Source organism: Thrips palmi, unplaced genomic scaffold, assembly GCF_012932325.1.
Source record: "Thrips palmi isolate BJ-2018 unplaced genomic scaffold, TpBJ-2018v1 HiC_scaffold_12, whole genome shotgun sequence".
Classification (NCBI taxonomy): domain Eukaryota; kingdom Metazoa; phylum Arthropoda; class Insecta; order Thysanoptera; family Thripidae; genus Thrips; species Thrips palmi.
In genome coordinates this window covers 12,519,994-12,543,605 of record NW_023144623.1, presented here as the reverse complement: position 1 = coordinate 12,543,605, position 23,612 = coordinate 12,519,994, and the positions used below count along the sequence as shown (strand labels likewise).

The window sequence follows — 23,612 nt, the reverse complement described above, 5'->3', positions numbered from 1 at the left end:
CGTTGTTACGTCGCCATGCCGCCGGATTCGGCCCGGCCCGATTTGGGTCACTAAGCGCGCGCGCGCGTGAAAGTTTCTAACACGACGTTCAATTTTTTTTCGAAATAGCACTTTTGAACGTGAAAACTGTTGAACGACGTTTTTTCGGTCATGATTTGCGTAGCTCTGCGGCGCGCGGGGATTTTAAAAAAATAGTTTGTATGTTTGATTTTATGTCTTTTTTTTTTGTCTCAGCTTTCAGCTCGTCTTCCTGTCTATCTGTCAGTCTGTCTATACCTGCATGTCTGACTATCTCTGTCTTTCTCTATCTGTGTCTGTGCGCTCTTTCGTGAGGTACCTGTCTGTCTGTCTGTCTTGTCTTGCCTTTTGTTCCAGCTGTGCTGTATATATATACTCTTACTCATAATCTTATCTTTCTCACAGGGTATCTTAATGTGGTTTTTCTATCACCAGCTCTTTCATTTGCTGAGATGATGCATAATTTCAAAGAAGCTCGCAGCTTTTGTTATTTTTCCCGAGACGGAAATCATTTAATTTCAAAACATAAACTGCTGAGAATTGTCGAAAATATTTTCAAGCGTCCTCTAAATTCAAAGATGTTTCCCCTCGTTGTTTTTGCCTTTGTCGTCCTGTTTGACTTTCTGTGCTTCCTCTTTTTTCTTTTCTTCCCTTCTTTCTTCTCTTCTCTGAGTCTCCCTTCTCTCAACGTGCGTTCATTTTTAGTTTGGGTTAAGCAAGTGAAGTCAGGCAGGAGGGAACATTCTTCGTGGTCAAGTGAACTCGAGTTCAGAGACGTTGTTGATGTTCTCTATCAACAACAACAACAACAACAACAACAACACAAATTACTCCGTATGAAGGATAGTTCCTCGCGAACGGGGAGCGGGAGGTGGGTGGGTTAAGCGAAAGACGCGAAACCGTTTTCCGATTCTTGTCCGGGATTCATTATAAATTTTATAGTTTGGGTTTGATTTTCTGAACCCGATCTGGTCCCTTCTTGTCAGCCACACATGCGCACTCGGTCGCTTGACCTTGCATCGGATACTGGTGAGGTTACCCGCCGTGTCCCGGTGTGGCGGGGCGTGGCGGGGCGTGGCGGGGCGCCGGGTACTACGCGACCCGCGTTCGCGCAGTGATGACTCTGGCGCGGCGGAAGGGGGCCGAAAACAAGCAGCATGCACCACAGGCCGCACACAGAGCACGGCATCTTTGACGACTCAATTTTGGCAGGCCTTTTCGTGATCTGCCAAGCTTGCATTGGGAACCGTTGCGACAATTAACCCCCCGCCCCTTTCCCTCTCTTTCCGAGATCCGTGTTTGAATTTGTTCGCGGCTTGTGCACGGCCGGCCCCAAGCTGCTACACGCCGCGGGGGTGACCTTGGCAACTGGAGTCTTGTCCAGGAATAGATTTGTGTGTTGTGGTGCTTTGGCCGGCTTTGCCCTCGCTGCCTTTGTCAGCGGCCAGCCTTTCGGCAAAGTGCCCCACTGCCTGCAGAAGAGGAAAGGGGGAGGGGAGGGGGAGTCTCATCCGGCCGGCCGACCGTTTGCCTAGAGGCTTTTCGGCGCGGGATTTTCGCGGTGGGCCGCGCGACGCGCGCACAGTGGGCCAGAAGACCGGCGGAGGCGGTCCAAATCCCGGACGCGTTTCGAGCTCCAGAGCCGCTGAACGGGACTCGAACCGAACATCTACCTAAAACTACTAGACACACAAAGGGTCATAAAGATTTTGTTGTTGTTGTTGTTGTTGTTGTTGTTGTTGTACTGCGGTGCCATTGACGCCTCCCATGACACGCCGCCAGCGTGCGGTAGGGCCGGCAGGAATCCCGTGCGGCCTGCGGGCGGCGGGCGATACCGTCTGTATGACGTCACACACCACGGCGTCGCGGCGCTGAGCGGCCGAACGGCACCCGCGCCTGTTTTGGCGGGGATCCCCTGGGTCCCTCACCGCGCTCCCACGGGCTCCCCCAGGACTCCCATTCGGGCTCCCCTGGGCCCGGTGGTGATGATTCGCTCGTACAGCGCAGCTTCCGTCCAGCCAGGACCCCCCCCCCCATCTCGCCATAAAAATACACTCTAAATCTCTCCATGGACAGCAATTGTGTTGTCGCTGTCTGTTGACGTCTGAGAGCGAGCACGGCCGGCCCGGAATAGGGGCCAATTTTGTCACTTGTCCGTTTCAATTTTGGGAGCCGTACTTTCGTCTCACGGGCTACCCTTAGTCCGTCGTGAATGAAAAGCTCGAAGTCGTGCCAGTGATCTAAACTCTTAAAGGTCTTTCAAGGTCTTATAGTGAAGATTGTCCACTATTGTAAAATTTTTTGCTGACTTTCTAACTTACCTTTGAAAATTAGTTTCTGGACATGTTGTTGGATTTCTTTCATACGATAATGGAGAAGATCTAAATCATAATATGCTAGCGGGACCCTTCAGGCTTTTACAGTGCAAAGGCACAAATTTGCGTGAAAACTTCGTCAACAAAGTAAAATTAAGTATTTTCTGTTTCTTTTTGCACGTTGAGTGTGGGATAGCTGCGGGTGGCTGTGTGTGGGTTGGCGGTGGCCGCTTCTCTGGAAATGGTCGCCGCCTATCTCCCCGTGGCGCCCCGGGCCCTCCTCGCTGCTACCTCTGCCGATATGACTTCCGTCTTGGCAGATTTGTATCTGTCTGGCCAGCCGGCCGGGAACGGAGCGGGGGAAGGTGCGCTTTTGAAGTTCAGACGTTGGGTTAGGGTTGATGGGTTAGGTTTGTTAGGTTATAGGGTTGATGGATTAGAGTTGTTCGTTCGGGGAGGCATGTCAGGGTTACAAGGTCAGGGTCCTTCGGTTCGGGTTGATAGTGGAAAGCTGCTAGATTCCGGCGAGCTGCGCCATCCTAACCTAACCGTTGGGCTAGGAGTAGCAGAAGATAGGCCGCGCTTTTAAGAAGCTTACCTGCCGTGTGTGCGCAGCGCCCCGTCGCCCATTGCGCAAGGTGCCGACAACAGCAAACAAATTGACTCCGTATGTCTTGTGTGTGATCCGGTTGGGAACCGGTCGGGACTCCGTATTACTTCACGAGCCGTGCGTGTTGGGACGCACACTGCACTCTCTCAGAGAAATCTAAATTCGGCTAAATTTTAAAATTTCTCTCGTGTATTTATAAAATAATTCTGCGTAGAAATTTTGGTTCAAAGAAAACTGAGTTGGAATTAATTTTAAGACCACCCAGGAAGGACGATGTCTGTCACTTTTCTAAAATTCTAAAAGATTTCTACACACTAAATGTTTATGCACAATTTTGTACGTAGTGATGCATAATTTTAAACTTGTGTGCCCGTCGTGCATAAAATTGTGCGTGAATTTGCATAAATTTATGCATCCTTACGCATGATATTATGCAAATTTCACGTATGCACAAAATCGTGCACGTTGCACGTACAAAATTCTACCTAAACATTTAGTGTGTAAAATTTTCTCGTGTATTTAAAAATAATCTCAAAATTTTGGTTTAAAAAAGTTTTGAAAATAGTTTTAAAGAGAAGGCAGGGAGGACGGTGTCTGACACTTGCCGCAAGTTCTAGACGTGCACGACCCGCGCCGCACCGTTGGGCGATAAACCGTGGCCAGCGAGTGTACACGCGGTCGCCAGCCGGGCCGAATACGAGGCGTGCTCTAATTGAGCCATCTCTTTGTTGTGATGCGGTGAAAGCCGTGGCCCTGACTCACTCACACACACACGTGCAATGAGGTCGCGCCGAGCTTCGCATCTTCGCTAAGTGCCCCGGGCGAAAGTGCCGCACCGATGCGCTGGCGGCATCCGAAACGGTGCCGTCACTTCGGGGGAAGAAAGATGGGCCGTGGGTAGCGCGGTGATTTGGCCCCGAATAGGTCGATCACGTGATGGAAAGCTCGACGTTGTCGGTCCCCCGAGGGAGAAACGAAACAGTCACGTAAATATTGAAAAGTCCTTAAAAATTTAAAACAACAAATCGCCAGTAGTAAAGTTTTAAATCGATCTCAAGATTCCAATCTTTTTATGGTTGTCACAAGTGTGCCCTTAACCCTTTCCTAACTGATGGCAGGCCCTACGAACAAAATTCCTTGTTTTTATCAAGTATTTTCATCTCACGACCGGTTGCAAAAGGAAATACTTAGCAGTTTACGAGAGTTCTTTGGTAAGAAAAGTGAATTGTTTGTGTGGTCTTTCCATGTGCCGCAAAAGTTGTTAATCCCCTTGCTGCTTCGGTTGCGGGAGGAGGTACCTCATTTTGAGGAACTCCCAGTACGTACTGGTGGCATTTGCCGTTCATCGTGGAAAGATTTGAAGGGAAGGGGCAAAAACACTCGATGGCTTTCTGATTTACTTGCCATGTGGCCCACTGCCGGAGAGTCTGAGGCGGGCTTTTGTTTTCCCCTCCGAACAATAATAAAAGTAATAATAAAATAACGCGATTACAACAATTGAGCTGGCCGATAGTAGCACGGAAAAGAACGAAAAAAAAAAAACAAAAAAAAAACAAGAAAACCAAGAGATTAACGGAATGGACCACTTTAATGTATTTTGCTGGCGGCTACTGCGTACGTACACCATCCGACCTAGACCTGCCCGCGATAACCAAACCCAAGATCGTGATTCGGTTTTATTATTTATTTATTTTACGTTGCCCTTGAACCAACCAACTTATCAGCCGTCCGAAATGAAGACTAGTTTTTTGTAATCTTGACCGGCTTACACACATCCGTCTTTCGATTGAATACCAATTGAAATTCCGCCATAAATTGTCTCGGTTTGGCGCGCTGCCGTTGACGTGCGAAATATTGTATCGTTTTTGCATCGGCGCTCGCGGCACGCCTTGCAGTGCCGTGCAGTCGTTGCATAATGCACTAGCGAGTGCATTTCTGACATTTTTTGGGGCAGTTTGGTTTTGTTTCACTGTGGCTGCTTGTCTGGGGTTTTGCTCTTTACTTATCACACACCGTTATCGTCCAAACTTTATTAAGGATCCCTCGGAAAATGTTACCTACACCTGAAATCCGGCCCATTAAAATATCGTGACCAAAGTTTGGGTGGCGAAGTAAACCTTGCTAGAAACACGGCGTTGGTCAAGACTCTTTGATCCTCGCAGTGGCCTTGAAGCGCGGAGCCGATGCGCGTTTGGAGCGCACATGGTATAAGAGGCTGCCGTGCCGGCGCTGATCAGGCCGTGCATGTGGGCGTCACACTGCATGGGCGGGGCGAGGAGCGACGCGGAGGGCGCCACAGCCATGAGCCCTGCGAGTGCATTGCATTCATGACTCAATCAGTTGACCCGCCACGCTACGCTGCGCCACGCCCGGCGCCACACGCGACCTGGGCCCGTCCTGGGGTCACCTCGGCCACTTCCTCTTGTTTACGAGCCTCACTGCCACTGGGAGACGCGCTCCCGATTTTTATTGTTGACTTTTTTTTCGGAGAGGGGGAAAGGTGGGGATAATTTTGTGCAAGATTGTGGAAAGTAATCAATCGTGTGACTGTGAAATGACAAAGACGATGTCACGTTTTTAAAGGTCAAACTTAAAGCGTTTCCTCATTTTTTTTTTGGTTTAAAAGTTGTACAGTTTGTAATGATGAATGGAACAAGTACACATTCTCTGGCTTTTGGAATGTGAATTTGCTGCAAGAAGTTTCCATCGTCCATTAGAAAATCAACACGTGTCTGACACGTGCCTAGAAAAATGCGTCTGATTTCGATGTCAAAATCCTGAATTTCGCGCTGAGGCCGGCGCTCTAAACAGGATTGAAGCCGCCGCGGATAAAAATAATTGGTTTTACAATTTGCTAAAAATACTGCTGCTCGCCGCGTACGCACGCTGAAGGGAGGCACACGCAAAAAGAGGCGTGTAATTCGAAGATTGGAACGCAATCAGGTCCTCCAATTGGGGTGGCGCGAATGGTCGCCAAGGCGAAGTGGGCAAGGCACCGCCGTCAAGGTTGTTTCGGTGTTGTTGTTGAGCCGACTTAATTTGGTCGGGCATTCCTCGCCGTGTCGGCGGCCGGGTCTAGAGGAGTTCCCTGGAGCAGGGAAGTTCACTAAATGGTTTGACCAGCTCACAGCGAAAATTTCGTTGTCATTTGATGGTGAAAAGTCCGGGGATCATTTTCTTTGCAAGAATGCTGTCAGACCAGTTAAAAGATGGCGACTGTATTTTCACGTCAGAGCCGTTGGTATACGAGCCTTCATCACACTATCGATTTATGTCGCTTCGTTTTCAAAATTCCATTAAAAGGACCCTTGTTGGTGGACCTTCAGCTGGCTGTCAAGGGAGGGAGGAGTGTGCAGTTTGGCTGGCACGTTTCCAGTGTTTCAATTTTGATGGCGACCACGCCACCACAAAAAACGAAGGAATGAATGGGCAGGAATGCGGCCTCTGGCGCCATAAGGCGTCGTCGTTCGTGAACCAGGATGTCGGGGACGCGCAGACCCGCAGCGGGACCCGTCCGACAACCATGTGCGATTAGCTCTGCTCACCTGATTTGGGGACCGGATCAGGGATGTTAAGCTTGGCACTATCTCCCTTTTTTTAAAATCCTGCAAACAAGCAACCTTTTAGATCACATGTTACACCATTTGACATCATATCTGTTGAAATTCGTCCTATATGTTCGTTCTAAATTTCAATCAATTCATCTTGCACCTGTATTTCCCAGTACTGAAAAATGTTGAAAGAAGGTTTATTGTTGGCATTAAAAAAATAAGGAACAAGTACGTGCTCCTCTGTCTCGTTTGTCATTGTTTGAGTCTTGCGGTCTAATTGCCCTGAAGTATGCCTCCTAACTCTGGCGTACCGCTTTTAGACATCCTGCGGCACAGTGTAACATACAGTACTCTGTCATTGACTCTGTCCGTCTGGAAATATGATAACTTCCAGGGACATTAGTCTTCATTAATGCTTTTTCTAAGCAACATTTTCTTTCTTTTTTTTTCTTAAGTACGGTATTTGTACACAGTGCGTCTTTAAACGTTTACCCTTTTGTATTTTGGTTTGTAAAACCCTGACGGTGTGTCTTGGAATCCACTCATTCAAACCGTATAGTTGTTGAGGCATTCTTTTCGCGGTATAACCATTTATTTTATGGTGGCTAGCCTTGGTTAATGAACAGCCTAGTGCCTGTTTTGGTGTCATTCACTGTCCGTAGCTTGTAGCAGCACCTTAGTGTACGATGAGTAGCGCGTAGAAGTGTGTTCGTTCTGTCCGTCCTTCCAGCAGGCCCATTCGACTTGTCTGAGTGCGGTACACTCGGAAAATTTTAGTTGCCACTTGATGATCAGTTCAAGACTAATTCTCCAGACATGAATGTCATTGTGCCTAGTTGACGGCTTTGTTGTTTTAGCCCGTGCAATGTGTGAAGGAGCTTTGATGGCATCACCAAATTTTTCCGATGGCATTGTCATCCCTGTCAAGTGATCAAAATGTCCTGTGATAGTCATAAGGTGAATGCCAATTTGGTGTTCCATTGCGCACCATTCTTACGGATAGCCCAGCGGTTCCCAACCTTTTTCGGTTCGCGACCCCAAATTTGTAGCCAAAACTTTCCGCGACCCCCAGGAAAAATTTCGCGACCCCACGCGACCCCTCCTTTAGCATGCCTTTGTTACGGAGTGCGATTATCTGCCTTAGTTTGGGAGCAGTATTGCCGCAAAGTTGATCAAAACGGTCACAAATGTCTGAAAAATCGTGTTTTGGGCCGACTTTAAGCATTTACTGCGTCTGATCCGAGGCGGTAAATCGTCCTCCGTCAACGGGCAATTGGTCTTTAGACCTTCCTTTAGCATGCCTTTGTTACGGAGTGCGATTATCTGCCTTAGTTTGGGAGTAGTTTTGCCACAAAGTTGATCAAAACACGATTTTTCATACATTTGTGACCGTTTTGATCAACTTTGCGGCAAAACTGCTCCCAAACTAAGGCAGATAATCGCACTCCGTAACAAAGGCATGCTAAAGGAAGGTCTAAAGACCAATTACCCGTTGAGGGATGACGATTTACCGCCTCGGATCAGACGCAGTGGATGCTTAAAGTCGGCCCAAAACACGATTTTTGACAGACATTTGTGACTGTTTAGACCAACTTTGCGGCAGTACTGCTTCCAAACTGAGTCAGATAATTGCACTCCGTAACAAAGGCATGCAAAAGGAAGGTCCAAAGACCAATTGCCCGTTGAGGGAGGGTGATTTACCGCCTCGGATCAGAAGCACTGGATGCTTAAAGTCGACCCAAAACACGATCTTTTACACACATTTGTGACCGTTTTGATCAACTTTGCGGCATTTAAGCAGCCAGTGCTCGGCGTGTGGGCCAGCCGGGAAACCACCGCGACCTCAGGCGACCCCAGCCACCTCGCCGCGACCCCTTGAAATTTTTTCGCGACCCCATTTGGGGTCGCGACCCCAAGGTTGGGAACCGCTGGGATAGCCTGAGTCTAAAAATTTGCAACAAAATAATGATATTGTATAGTTATAAACAACGCTGGGTCCGGATGAGAGTCCAATGACACCGATTTCCCTGGGAACATAATGTCTTGTTATTCTAGTGAGGTGCTTCCGTAATGTTTGGCGTGGGAGGCTTGCCTAGGGTCGCACGCGCTCTTCGCGTGCTGACCTAAAAGCTCCGTCAGCCTTCGCGGCTGATTGTGTTTTAGTGTCAACTGCCTGTTCAAAGAGACTCTTGGTGCGGCTGACGCACAAAGGACCAGCTTTTCCTTGTATACGTTTCAAACCAGTTTATTTTCGTTTCTTACCTGGTTTGATGTCGAGGTGTGTGTCCCCCTCTCTCCTTCCGTAGGTCGTCTCAATCTTTGGAGCCCTAACCTTTTGTTGTCCCCGTTGAATGTCGTAGTGAATGTAGCACTTCTAGGAGTTCCTACAGGACACACGCCTTCTAGTGACGAGCTCTAGACTCGTAGCGCGACCTTAAGCCCTAGTGCCTTTGCTAATTGTCGTCGTGTTTTGTTTCTGTTCTAGGTAAGTGAGAAAGGTCGTCGGATGTCGGTACTGATCGGTACGGTCCTCTGCTGAGGGTGTGACGGGTTGGAACTGCCGCTCTGGCTCAGTCTCTGGACTGACTTGACTGGCCATTGAAAAAGGAGGGACTACGTCAAGCGGTGTGTACGGTTGGCGGAAAAGGTGGTCGCTGAGCTCAGGTAGGGAGTCGAGTGGATTTCTGTGTCCAGGCTTCGGAAACGATGATGACGTCACCGGGGGGGCACAAATTCACCCGCACCTTTGCCTTGCCCCGCGTCATCCGTGGCCAAACGGCATCCATGTTGGAAGGCGCGCAGTCAGCGGGCGCCAGCCGAGCGATTCCGGAAAGTCGCTCTGTCTCTCTCGCACCTACAAGGGACGCCCCATGAGTGCGAGGGAGACAGAGCGACGAAGACGACTCTCCGGAATCATCCCGCTATCGCGCTGAACCTCGCGAATCTGCGGCGCTGACCTGTTGGTCCCGCCCTGCAGACTGATTCCGAGAGTCGTCGCTCTTGTCTCTCTCGCACTCACGGGGCGTCCCGTAGGGGTGCGAGAGAGACGGAGCGACGACTTCCCATTGGCGCTCTCGTTATTTTGGCGCGGCTATCGCGGTGCAAAGTGCAGCGCTTTGGCGCCCTGTTATTGTTGTGGCCGCGATGGCCGTTTAGATCTTTTTCGGCGGAGACCGGGTTAGCTGGACGAACTGGGCCGGGCTAAGTATAATTGCGAAAAAGCGTCGCCGTTTGGGTATTTTTGGCGCTCGAAGCGTTGCGATGTGGGGCGGCGGTGTCTAAAAAGAAACCGAGTTCAAAGTGACAGCAGTACTTTTTTACGTCTCTTAGTTTGGCGGGATGGCATGCTGCACAGAAGAGCGACGCCGGCGGCCAAAACTCGAGACGCGTTTTGAGCCCCAGAGTCGCTAACAGGACTAGAACCGAACGTGTGACCCCACCAACACTGTTAAAAAGCAGTACATTTCAAGGAAAAGGGTACGGCTAGACCGTACCTCACGGTGTACAGAACAACCGTACCCAAAAACCGTGCTTCCCATAGGAGCCCCATGTTATGAAAAACCGTACTCCGTACCCCAAAATCCGTACTGGCTGAGGTACGGTGGTACCAGGCAAATTGTCTATCAGACTGCGCCTGTACCTTTTCCCGTGGATTTTTTCTACAGTACCGTAGGGCCGCTACCTGCCGGGTTGTACCTCCACCACTAGGGCCGAAACCTCGTTCGAGGAAAGAAGCTCTAACTATACGGTGGGGCCAGCGCCGCCGGCAGCGACCCTTCTAAGCGCTTGGTGGAACATTACTGGCGAATAGAGGCGAATGACGAAAGACAGAAGAATTCTCCTGTAATGTTTCTTGCCTTTAGCAATTAGAAAGTTTCTGTCGGCGGTTACTGAGCGTGACCCAAAGGGGCGGCGGCTCGCCTCGGACGCAGCGGTCGAAACCTAGTGGCGGAATAGGGCACCTCGGATGGTCAGAGGTCCTGCCTGCCGTGTGCCAAGGGTAATAGTGTCCCGCACGGTGCTCTGCACTGTGCAAAGCCTCTTCTGATCTAATTTATTTTATTTTAAATTTTTAATAGGCTGCACTGTTAAAGAAAAGCCGTACATTTCAAGGAAAAAGGTACGGCTAGACCGTACCTCACGGTGTACAGTACAACCGTACCCAAAAACCGTGCTTCCCATAAGAGCCCATGTGTTATGAAAAACCGTACTCCGTACCCCGAAAGCCGTACTGGCTGACGTACTGTGGTACCAGGCAAATTGTCTACCAGACTGTGCCTGTACCTTTTCCCGTGGATTTTTTCTACAGTGAACGGATTCCTCGTTCGGAGGGCAATCCATTGGTGGGGTCACACGTTCTGTTCGAGTCCCATTTAGCGACTCTGGAGCTCAAAACGCGTCCGGGGTTGCGACCGCCTCCACTGTGCAGTGGCGGGGGCGCGAGGGGCGTCGCAGATCGGTCACGACAGTCTCGTTGTTGTCCGCAGCGATCACACCCGGCCCTGGCGGCTGCAGCGGTTAGGCTGCGGGCGAGCGGTGCCGAGGAGTCGTTTCCTCTCTGTCGCACTGCGGGTCGGCCCGCGTGAGTGCGAGAGAGACAGAGCGACGAAACGGAGCAATCAGCTCGCTGCCTCTGTTGATGCGATGGGCGTTACCGGAATAAACCGACCGGGCCGTGGCGATGCATTGCTGGACACTGTGCAGTGTCACGGCCGTAGAGTGCTAAGTTGGCGCGCGCAGTTTTCACGCCAAGTTTTCAAAACAATTTTTCGAAAGTATTTGTTTTCTTTTATTTTATTTTCGGACGGGCAGCCAGGATGCACCGTGCGTTGCCCTGCGCGCGTGCCCCGAGCCTGACGTGTCGGGGCCTCATCCGTCGTCGTCGGGTAGGACCTGCTTGGCCTGCAGAGCAGCTTCCGAATCAGAAGCACAAATACTCTCTCTCTCTCTCTCTCTCTCTCTCTCTCTCTCTCTCTCTCTCTCTCTCTCTCTCTCTCTCTCTCTCTCTCTCTCTCTTGGGGCGTCGTCCCGTCGGGTGCAAGAGAGAGAGAGAGAGAGAGAGAGAGAGAGAGAGAGAGAGAGAGAGAGAGAGAGAGAGAGAGAGAGAGTTCGGAAGCGGCCTGCTGCTTCGGTCCCGCGCGAGTCACGGCTTTGTTTACCCGCGAGCAGCCACGCGGTCCGCGAGCCGCGCCTTCGCGAACTCTATAAGGAGAACTGTGGCGGGTCCTTCCCTACCCCTTCCCCCTCCACGCCCTCTCTCCCTCCCAATTCGCCTGCCACACTCATCCCCAACAACCCCCCTCCCCCTTTCTTAGCGGAGATACTCGGAAACACAGTTTGGTGGTATTTCTTCCAACGGGGTGGGGGAGGGTTGACCGTCGCGCTCTCACCACACAGGCACGCGGAGAATTTTCCGTATTATGTGTTATTTCGCTTTTTCTGGGACAGGAAGGGGAGGTCGTTTTCGAGCGAACCCGCGTGCCTCTCACCGAACTGCTCGCGTAGTACACTCTTTGGTCGGGAAATGGCACTTCTCGCGCAGAGGCTGCGTTAAAATGGACCACTTTCCGTTTCGCAATGGAAGCGCACGGCGGGGAGAAACCACGCCGTGTGGTTTTTACGGAGACACTCTCCGCGGAATTTCCCGCATTATAACGGCGTGTGTAGTACTCCGCGGCGCAGTCACACATCTCCTTTAAGGAAAACTCCGCGGTTTATTTTTTTCGGGCGATTCTTTTGTTAAAGTGTGGTGGTCGCTCCGGCGCACGGCGCGTCTCCGGTTTTTCGGCGGGAAATTGAGAATGGGACGTCGAGCCACGTTGTTCGCGGCTCCGGCTGCGGACTCGCGGCCCGCGGCCCACGGCTGGCTCTTGCGCGGCGGGGCGGGGCGGGGCGGGCGGGGCGCGGCGGGTAGGGCGCTACCGCCTCGCCTCGCGCGGTACGCAGCCGGCCGGTCGGGGGCCGGGCCGCCGGGCCAGTCAGCCAGTGAGTGAGAAGCTCTGCTCGAGGAAAGACCGCCGCCGAGCCGCTGGGCCGCTAGCTCGCGCACCGCGTCGAACGAGTCCGTGACAGTCTGTGACGAGTCTGTGACTGGAGTGTGACGTGGTGACGCGTCTGCGACAGTTGTTGTGGTTGCGGCTCGTCCGTGCCGAAAGCCCAACAAGGTCCAGACTACGTGTGCAGCCAGTGTGTGTGTGTGACGACGGCTTGTGACGGTGAAGTGTGACGGCCTGTGACGGCCCGGCCCGTGTGTGCGCGCCCCGAGGGGCGATGTGACAACTGGTCCCCGGCCCCCGCCCCCCACTTGTTGACCTGCAAGCGAGACTGTCGCCGCCATGTCTGCGGCAGTGGCCACCGTCAAGATGCCGCGGCCCAAGACGCCCACGGCCTTCGCCAAGATCGCCAAGTACCTCAAGATGAAGGGAAAGGTAAGGGGCGCGGCACGTAGTGTACCACAGTGGAGGCGGCAGCTCGCTGGACAGGACTCGAACCGAGCGTGTGACCCCACCAATGGGTTCCTCGTTCGGAGAGCAATCCGTTGGTGGGGTCACGCGTTCGGTTCGGGCCCCAAGTTTCTTGACGCGTTTCAGCAGGCAAGAGACACGAGGGTAGACGCGCGGCTTGTCAACAACTCCACGCCCGCTAGTCCCGGAAGTGGTTCTCCCTGAGGCGCCGCGCTGCAGGTGCTTCGCAGTCTTACAAGAGGAAGGATCTACTTTCGCAACGGCGCAACAATGGAACCGGGGCGATGGCGTTCATTTCGAGTGAATCGGAGAGCCCTGGTTCGAGTCCCGGTGCTCGAAATTCTTATATTTCGAGTTTGTCAACCGCCGCAACACGTTTGCTGATGACGAAACCGACATCCAGTTTAAAATGGACGGGACAGCGGCCAAAGTTGCCGATTCGCTACACTTTTCCTGGGCTGCGTTTATTCGGGTATCGGTTCCCGAACCGGACCCCCTCTGTCTGTCTCTTTGAGGCGAGGAGAGAGGGGGCTGCATGTGTCAGTGTCCCCGACTGGCGCGACCTTGCATTGCTCAATCGCCGCCAAAATCGGCCCCCGAATCTGGCGGCTGCCGCCACACAACCGCCGCCGTCGGCGAATAGGCAATGCCTATCGCTCCGGGAAAGGCGAGGGGGATTGGCAGCGCGGAGGCTCTGTCTCTCTCGCACTCGCGGGGCGGTCCGCGCGGCCGCACGGGTGCGAGAGAGACAGAGCGGTGCAGCGCGGTGCAGCGCGGCGGCGGCGGGTGCAGCAGGGGCGTGGCGGCGTGGCGGCGCCGCACAGTGGGCCAGGCGGCGCGCGGCGGAGAGAAAGCGAACGACGCACACGGCGGCCTGCCTGCCTGCCTGCAGGGCCTGCCCGCCGCCGGGCCGACGGCATGCGTCGGGGGCCGCGACGAAACGCGGACGCGCGGTGCCGCGGTGCCACTGTAGGACTCTAGCCGGTCAGGGACCCGCACCGATCGGCCGCCACGCGCGCCGCACCGGCCAGCACACTGGACTTTGGCGGTGGCTGACGACACGGTGGACGCGGAGTAGAAATACTGCCTCGAATGGGCGCGGCTCTGGACCTGACGCAATCAAAAACGGTTCGCGTCGACATGGTTTGAACCAGGTTTCGACGTTTCTTTCAACTTGGCTGAAGCTGAGGCGACCGACGCTTAACTCCGTTTATTTTATTTTCACTGATGAGTGCCTCCTCTTTTCCAGGGCCGTACCGCCCTTTTTAACTCCGCCGCCTGAGTGATAAGTGTCAAAACAGCCCGTCCTCCCCTCCCCCCCCCCTTTCCTCTCGCCCCTTAATAGGTATCGAGTGGCTATGACCGTCGGGGAAGGTCTTCTCCTGGAGCGGTCCGATAGCCCGCCGCGCTAAGTACACTGTCTTTTGGAGCAAAGCGGTGCCTCATCGGGTCGGTTGGTTTCGTCTCTCTGTCTCCCTTGCACCTGCACGGCGCACCTCGTGAGTGCGAGAGTGTCTGCCGCTGGAGCGAGGCGGCTGGCTGGCTATCTGGCTAGTAGCCGTGTTGTTTTGGTTCGGGACCGCGCGGCGTTTGAAATGTGGCTATAATTGTCGTGGCGTCACGAGGAACGAGTGGAGTGTACAGGCCGAGAATAACAAGTGTGCGTGCGCGCGTGTGTGTGTGTGTGTCTGTGTCTGTGTCGGTGCGCACGTGAGCGTGAGCGTGCGCGGGCATAGCACGACGCCCAGACCGCGTATGCACACGCGTGGTTGGCGCTCGCTTTTGGCGGGAACAGCTGGTCGCTCCGTCTCTCTCGCACCTCCGCGGGGCGCCCCGTGCGTGCGAGAGAGACGCCTGCCGAGTCCAGGTGCGGCGGTTCCCTCGAATCGCGGCGGCGGGGTGGTGATGGTGATGATTGGCGGTCGGCAGGGAGTTCCCCCTGCTGCTGTCTCTCTCGCGCCCTCGAGGGAAGCCCCGTGGGTGCGAGAGAGACAGTGTGCCCGCAGGATGGCGCAACGCCGGGACTGCGGGTGCAATGCGCCTCCCGCCCCGTGACTCATGGGTCGCACAGTGGGTCGGCATGACGAGCTCGGCCGGACCGGCCGGAGCCAAACCTTGGCCAAGCACGGGGCCCGGCCGGGGCGGCGCGGGCATGAAGGGTCGTCGCCGAAGGCACACTGCGAAATCGTGGATCTGTTTACCCAAATAATGGTTCAGTCACCAAGAAAGCGCCCGAGTCATCTGCCTGCTCGGAGCGGCGACGGGGGTAACTTGACTCTGGCGGCAGGGTTTTTGGCTGTTGTTTTTACGCGTCGGTCGGCGGTAAACGTTTGCCGCCCACGAGATCTGGACACACAAACAGATTGTCAAGCTCCTCTGCCGCCGCGGTTGCTGCTGCGGCAGTAGCATTGGCGGACGCGGCTGGATTTGGTGGCGGCAAAGTCAAGGTGACCCCGCGACGCGCCGCGACCCCACTAGGCCCGGCTTGCCCGCCGGCGAGGCTTTATTCAATTCCCGATGCGATTGAGGCTGGGCCCTGCCCCAGCCCTGCCCCGGTGCGGCACCGCCAGGCCGGGCTAGGCCGGGCACTGCGGACGGGGGCGGTTATTTTTAACGCCCTCGTCGTGAAGTGGCAGGCCAGCAGCGGGCCGCGGCTGCGCATAGCAGGCCGATCCTGAACCTGTTCCGTCTCTCTCGCACTCGTGGGGCGTCCCGCAAGGGTGCGAGAGAGACAGAGCCCGCGATCCGCGGGGTGGGTGCCTCAACGCGCCCGGCTCCACGCGCTTCGCACGCTTGGCGGGCTTATCGGGCGGTAACGATTAACAGACCCCCTGCGTCATTGCCCTCCGCAGCAGGGCCAGGCAGGGCCAGGCAGGGCCCGGTAGGAAGGCACACAGCCCACGGAAAAAAGGCACCTGGTATTTTCCCAGAAACCCCCTGGATCGCCTATAACCACAGGGTTCCTGGGAAAACCAGGTACCGTTTTCACCCTGTGGGCCGGCGCAGGCGGCCAAAACTCTTGACGCGTTTTGAGCTCCAGAGTCGCTAAACAGGACTCGAACCCAGCGTGTGGCCCCACCATTGGATTGCTCTCCGAACGAGGAATCCCTCGGTGGGGTCCCACATTCGGTTCGAGTCCTGTTTAGCGACAGTGCAGCTCAAAACGCATCTAGAGTTTTGGCCGCCTGCGCCGGCCTTCTGGCCCACTGTGGCCGTCCCGTCCCGGCCAGACGCACCGGTCCCTTGAACCTTCTCCGCGTTGATGGCCAGCCGGCACGGCATGTGCATTGCTCCTTGTTATTGCGCTGTGGCTCGTCTCGCCACGAAGCGCCTCGGCTCGGCTCGGCTCGGCTGACCGCTGCCCACGCCAGTGGCCCGGCTGGACTGTGCCGCCCGCCTGCCCGACTCGGACCCCCCGCCTCGCCGGACGGCTGTAAATGGCGGAGACATTCGACTCGGGTCTGTACACGCTTTGTAAGCGACTGCAGACTGAGCGTCGTTTTCGTCGCTCTGTCTCTCTCGCGCTCGTTCGCCGCCCCGTGTGGGTGCGAGGGAGACAGAGCCACGACTCGGCATCGCTGCATCGCGAAACCGGCGGTGGCCGGCTAGCTCGGGCTAGCTGCTCGCTGGAGGCCAGTTATTTGCCAACATTACGGTTCCAATTCTGACTGCTCACTTTTATTTTTAACCGGTCGGGTGGGGCATTCCTGGTGACGGCGTGATCTCACCCCACTGCGTGGACCAGAAGACCGGTGGAGGCGGCAAAAATCCCGGGCGCGTTTTGGGCTCCAGAGTCACTGAATTGGACTCGAACCGAGCGTGTGACTCCACCAATAGATCGCTCTTCGAACGAGGAATCCATTGGTGGGGTCACACGTTCGGTTCGAGTCCCATTTAGCGACTCTGGAGCCCAAAATGCGTCTAAAGTTTTGGCCGCCTGCACCGGTCTTCTGGCCCACTGTGCGGTGTGATGGCACCCCACTGGAAGCGGAATGGCGATCGAGGACCCCGCGGCCTCGCTGGCTCGCCTCGCCTCGCCTCGCCTCGCCCTGCCTGCAGCGCCTTGCAGCGCGCACTCATTCATGATGCATGCCGGTGGCAAGGCGGGCCGAGCAGCACCGCTTTCCGTCGCTCCGTCTCTCTCGCACTCGCGGGACGCGGCGCCGGCGTGCGAGAGAGACGGAGCGACGCGGCCTGGTCGACGTGTTTGTTGGCGTCGGTCGGGTGCCCGCTTGGCATGCCCCGCGCGCCGCGCCGAGTTTTCACCTGGCGGACGTGATGGCCACGTCGGTGTGGACACACTGGACACACGCCGTTCGCGCCTCTGCCAGGGGCGGATCCAGGCACAGTTTGAAGGGGGCGTGGCGCACAGTGGGCCAGAACACCGGTGGAGGCCGGTCTAAACCTCTAGACGCGTTTCGAGAGCTCCAGAGTCGCTTCACAGGATTCGAACCGAACGTGTGACCCCACCAGTGGATTCCTCGTTCGGAGAGCAGTCCATTGGTGGGGTCACACGTTCGGTTCGAGTCCCAGTTAGCGACTCTGGAGCTCAAAACGCGTCCGGGATTTCGACCGCTTGCACCGGACCCTAACACGCAGTGTGGACGACTAGCTGAGAGGCTCTGAGTGCGCTACGGTTACGCACGCCAGTCGCAGTGGACGTGCGCGCTGGTTGGTGCGCTCTTTGGCGCGCCTCACGCGTGACTTGGAAAATTGGCCCACGCCTCACTCGCCAAGGCTTTTCCGACAGTTTTACGACTCCGTGACGCTCCGTGCCGCGTCGTGATGTGTCTGCAGAGTCGCTGACTCTCTCACACGCATGGCGCGTCCCTTGCGTGTGCGAGAGAGACGGAGCGATGCATCAGTCTGCTGGCGGGCAGTCGGTGCGGTGGACGCGACGACGGTGGCGACGACGCCAGCGCCCCGCGCCGCGCAGGCCATTTAAATGAGCGTGTCTCCTGGAATGAAAACAAGGTTCTGCAGAGTCCTACGTCGCTCTGTCTCTCTCACGGATTGAAAGGCGGCCCCCGTTTTACACTCGCGAAGGACTCCTTTGCGGCGAGGCGTTCTTGGCACGCGCGCGCCGCGCACGCCCCACAGTGGGCCAGCGCACCGGAGGAGGCGGCCAGAAACCTAAACGCGTTTTGAGCTTCAGAGTCGCTAAATGGGCCTCGAACCGAACGTGTGACCACACCATTGCGTTGCTCTTCGAACGGGGAATCCGTTGGTGGGGTCACACGTCCGGTTCGAGTCCCTTTCAGCGACCCTAGAGCTCCAAACGCGTCTAGAGTTTTGGCCGCCTCCACCCGTCTTCTGGCCCACTGTGCGCCCGTGCCAGAGCAGCCAGAGGCAGCCGTGTTGGGCAACGCGGCCCGGTGACATTCCTGGGGTGAACCGGCCCGCGACCCATCTGGCTTTAATTATTTTGTCGTAAAACGGTTCTATTTTTATATAGTATTCTCAGAAAATCCTGTTTTTAAATATTTTTATTCATTCTTTTGCGAAGGGCTGGTCAGCTTCCGGCGCCGTGACAGTCGTGATGCGCATTGACCTGACCTCGGGCCGTCCAGGCCGAAGCGCGCGCTCTCGCTGTCTCTGTCGCACTCGTGGGGCGTCGCCCTGGGGGCCCTGGCGGTGCGAGAGAGACCGTTCGGAATGAGACTGGGCGAAGCCGCGGAGCCCGGCAGGGAACATCATTGTCACACATCCGGCGGATGCACTGCATGGGTTCGCCTGCATTGATAGCCGGAGAGGGGAGGGGAGGGGTTGTGTGTTGTAGGTGGGGAAAAAAGGAGTGGGGGGGGGAGTAGCTGAACAGTACGAAGGGAGCAGGTCGGTGCGGGTTTTGGGAGATTCCGAACGCCGGTGCGATTGGTCCAACCCAAAGACAACAACAATGTCGAAGTGTGACACTGGGACATTTGGCTCCTCACTCGGTTCCCGGGCGTTGACAGTGTAGTCGGCCATAATCGGCATGCTAACGAGAGACGCGGTCCGCGGCCGTGGCGTGGCGAGCCGCGCTGCACCCGTGGTGGCCGTGGTGCAACGGTCCCGCTAAACGTATTCCGGGAGGCGCGGCGCGCTGCCTAGGCGCTGCCCCGCGACGGCCCGCACGGCCCGGTCACTCACTGTTGGCCAGGTCAAGGTCGAAACGCGGTGGCCGGCGAGTGGTCGTCGTCGGGTGGAGTGGTCAAGGTGCGCGGGGAAGGCTTGTGCGTGGTGCGTCGGGTGGGTGGTGATTCACGCGCAGCGCGGCCGAAGATCGGCGCCGGTGGCTAAGAAGACTCTGGACGCGTTCTGAGCTCCAGAGTCGCTAAATGGGACTCGAACCGAACGTGTGACCCCACCAATGGATTCCTCGTTCGGAGAGCAATCCATTGATGGGGTCACACGTTCGGTTCGAGCCCCATTTAGCGACTCTGGAGCTCAAAACGCTTCCGGGGTTTGGACCGCCTCCACCGGTCTCCTGGCCCACTGTGCAGCGCCCACACTGCCAAAGTCACTGCGCTGGGCGTGAATCTGTTTTACGCCTTTTATCTAACATTTTCCGGCACGGAGTCATTATAGACACGCAGCGTTTAAATAATAAAAATGGGTCTTATATACACGCAGCGTGTATATAATATATATACATCTTATTTTCACGCAGCGTGTCTCCAAGGCCCAGTTTTATTATTTACACGCAGGAAAAGTTTTGCTGCGTGCAAATAATATTTTGGCTTTTATTTAAACGCTGCGTGTCTCCAAGGCACCAAAAAATTATTGGCACGCAGGATTCTAAAAAGTCTTCCGACCGGCGACTGAGTCCGGCATGGCGGCTTGGTGGGTGAGTGGGTCCGTGCTTGCACGGGAATTTTTTGGCCCGGGTTCGAGACTTGCCCTCTTCTCAAAAAATTTCTGCGTGTCAATAATGAAAACCGGTGTTGTTTCAACGCTGCGTGTTTATAATAAATTCACATGTTATTTACACGCAGCGTGTCTGCAAGACCCAGTTTTATTATTTACACGCAGGAAAAGTTTTGCTGCGTGCAAATAATATTTTGGCTTTTATTTAAACGCTGCGTGTCTCCAAGACACCAAAAAATTATTGGCACGCAGGATTGTAAAAAGTCTTCCGACCGGCGACTGAGTCCGGCATGGCGGCTTGGTGGATGAGTGGGTCCGTGCTTGTACGGGAATTTTTTGGCCTGGGTTCGAGACTTCGTCTTTTTCTCAAAAAAATTCTGCGTGTCAATAATGAAAACCGGTGTTGTTTCAACGCTGCGTGTTTATAATAAATTCACATGTTATTTACACGCAGCGTGTCTGCAAGACCCAGTTTTATTATTTACACGCAGAAATTTTTTGAGAAAAAGGCGAAGTCTCGAACCGGGGCCAAAAAATTCCCGTACAAGCACGGACCCACTCATCCACCAAGCCGCCATGCCGGACTCAGTCGCCGGTCGGAAGACTTTTTACAATCCTGCGTGCCAATAATTTTTTGATGCCTTGGAGACACGCAGCGTTTAAATAAAAGCCAAAATATTATTTGCACGCAGCAAAACTTCTCCTGCGTGTAAATAATAAAACTGGAATTGCAGACACGCTGCGTGTAAATAACATGTGAATTTATTATAAACACGCAGCGTTGAAACAACACCGGTTTTCATTATTGACACGCAGAATTTTTTTGAGAAGAAGGCGAGTCTCGAACCCGGGCCAAAAAATTCCCGTGCAAGCACGGACCCACTCACTCACCAAGCCGCCATGCCGGACTCAGTCGCCGGTCGGAAGACTTTTTACAATCCTGCGTGCCAATAATTTTTTGATGCCTTGGAGACACGCAGCGTTTAAATAAAAGCCAAAATATTATTTGCACGCAGGAACATTTTGTCCCACATGGCCACCGTCGGTGGACGTCTGAGGGGAAAAATCCTGCGTGTCAATAATTTTTTTTCTGTTATATGCACGCTGCGTGTACATAAAGTCCAATTTTATTATTTAAACGCTGCGTGTATATAATATTAGTCTTTCCGGCATTGACTGATTCACGCCCTTCAAAAGGCGCGAAAGAATTGCAGTCTTTTTTCGTTGGAAATTGAACGGCTTTGACAGTGGTGCTGTTTCGGGTGTGGAGATCGGATTTCTGGCACTATGCGGCTCGGCCGCGCACCGGCACTGGCGTGGCACTGGCGTGGCACTGGCGGGTTCTCGCGGTAACGAGCGGAGTGGCGGTCTTGAAACGCGGTGAGCCGCCTCGCTTCGGCCTTTCGCTGACCTTAGCGGCGGTCGAGTGCAGTGCACGTGTAGTACACCGCTAAAATTGAGGCGTAGTTGTAAACACGGGTCACACCCGCGGATCGTCTGCTACAAAATAGCAGCACCGATCACAGCACTTTTTATCTTGAAAAAGAAATGGATTCGACAACTTGCATTTCGGAGCAGTTGCTGTCTTGAGTCGTCATGAAGAAAAAGTTCCTGCACTTGTACAGTTGCTGTGCTCTTGCGCGCCGCGTCCAAAGTACAGCGACACTTTCTGTGGACTGCATTGCGGTCTTTTGCCGAAGCCCCTTTATAAAAAAAAGGTGAATGGTGTTCGCAGTGTAGGCCCAATGCTCATTTGGCGTTGGAAAACAAGAAGTCGAAGATCCTCCCCTCTCTTCGTCCTCACTGTATAAAGTGCTGACGCTTGGTGACAAAACAAGAGGGGGTGACATATTCATCACTTTTAAATACAGAACGTCATCAAACCATGATGACCATCAACTGGTTTGATGACGTTCTGTGTTAGAAAAATTCACCTTGACATTGTCATCACAGCGGCAGCCAACATTTTCACAGTGCGCTCCGCATGCCGCCGCGTTCAAAAGAAAAACCGAAACGCACTGCGGTTGTGAAGAAAAGGTGCGAAGTGGTTCGGCGTGCGCGCTATCGCTCCACTACACTGCTACACGCCCGCGGCCGTCAAATGGGGAATGCAAATGGAACGGGTGGGGGTAATTTTGAGCGCAGCCGAGCCGCGCTGTCTCCGAGCGGCGCGGCGGCGGCACCAGAGAGCACCGCCCGACCCGTTCAATCCAAGTTTTCGCTGCTGGCTTTTGGGTGTTTTTCTCAAAATGGCAGAGCTCTGCTGCACACTAGTGCTCCTCGAAAATAAAACGGCGCTGAAAGCGTTTATGGTCCAATGGCTTTCATAGCTTCGCAGACCTTTTGGATTTTGTCGCAGGAAACGTTTTGTCTCCACTGTGAACTGAAATGTTTAATCAGTACGTACACGCTTGCGTTTACAGTTTATTTGCCTTAAACATCGTTCACGTCTGTGACAAAATACAATGGCGGGTCTTTCAGTAGCGTTATGGGTACAAGACGTTGGATCTGATGCCTTTCTTTTCTGTAGAAGAATATTTTGCACCATGTGAGGGGCCAAGGGGCTTCCTCGACAGGGTCTTTTTCTCGGGACAGACACGCTGTGCGTTCCAGTGCATCACAATGGTGACCGATAGCGTCCCTGGAAGCCCCCGGCACTGCTATCGAAAGTGTTGTCAGCATCGGAATAGCGCGGCGTCTGGTGCAAGGAGAACATTCCACGAAAAGAAGTTTGCAAAAGACGATGAGCATTCAAAGTTGGTCAATGTTGACACTTATGTCCAAAAATTTGGTCACGTTTGTCATTTATTTAATCTGTGTGACGCAGGAAATGTCGCAAAGTCACCATAGGCCTTTGTCTTGGCATGGAACGAAATCGGTTTCTGCAGAGGACTCGACGAAATGTGCCCCCAAAACGCGCCCGAAATCTATCCGACGTGTCCCGAAAAATTAAAAGCCGTCACAGTGCGGTGTGTGGTCGGGATGGCACTCCCAAACTCCGAAGCCGTCTAAAATTCCCTCGGAAGGCTGTGAGGTCAAAAGCTGCTATAAATACGCGACCGCAAGCCCGCCAGCGGCCCGGACACCGGCAGGAGGCATTGTTTGGCTTGCTTACTTGGGTCTAGGAAATGGACGGGGAGGATGAGGGCATTCGTTACACCCCAAAAAAGGCCGTTTCTCGAACCAAGAAAATACACTTTCATCAAGCGAGTTCACTTGAATGTTTCAAGTTAAATTCACTCATTGCAGGTGTCTTTTTTGTCCAAGAAACGACTTTTTAGGGCGTGCAGGTTTCGCACCGCTTGTTCCGACACTTCCTGGTCACTTGGCGTCAGTCGCTAAACGGCCATGGATTGGAAGACGACCTGGTCGACCAATTAATTAGTGTGGAAATTACCTGGTCCTGTTAATGTAAATGACATTTTGAAAAAAAAGTAAACCGATGGTGACGTCACTTTTGGCCAGATTATAAACACTAGTAAATAAATGAGGCTGATCGCGAGCACTGTCAAATTGAAGCATTGTTTAAGAGACAATGCAGATGTCCTAGAATAAAGTTTGTCGGAGGAAATAATGGCACTGAGGGTACAATTTCAGATATTTGCCAACTTTTAGGAGGCTTTCGGCAAGAATGGCTCCTTGTTGTGCGTCATGTTTTGGCTGCGAGTACAGGCAATGCCAAGAGTGCAGTGCACAGACCGTAAACTGGGTCAGAGCAACAAGTATGTCGGTAACAACAAATAATCAGTTGTAATTTAGCACAAATTTACGCCCTGATTTGACGGTTTTCAAAACTTGACGGTCAGGA

The 23,612-nt window shown here is 53.9% G+C and overlaps 1 protein-coding gene across 18 annotated transcripts in view; it reads left to right on the top strand.

The window, feature by feature from the left end:
- The window catches only part of LOC117640294 (TLD domain-containing protein 2), a 156,562-nt gene that overhangs the window by 118,760 nt on the left and 14,190 nt on the right, over positions 1-23,612 (top strand). The window contains exon 1 of one of the 18 annotated variants that reach the window (XM_034376680.1): positions 12,464-12,922. The exons of the other annotated variants lie outside the window; for them this stretch is intronic. Within the exon in view, the coding sequence (XP_034232571.1) occupies positions 12,830-12,922 (93 nt within the window). The 5' untranslated portion in view covers positions 12,464-12,829. Of the gene's footprint in view, positions 1-12,463; positions 12,923-23,612 lie in introns of those variants that run through there. 18 annotated transcript variants of the gene reach the window in all.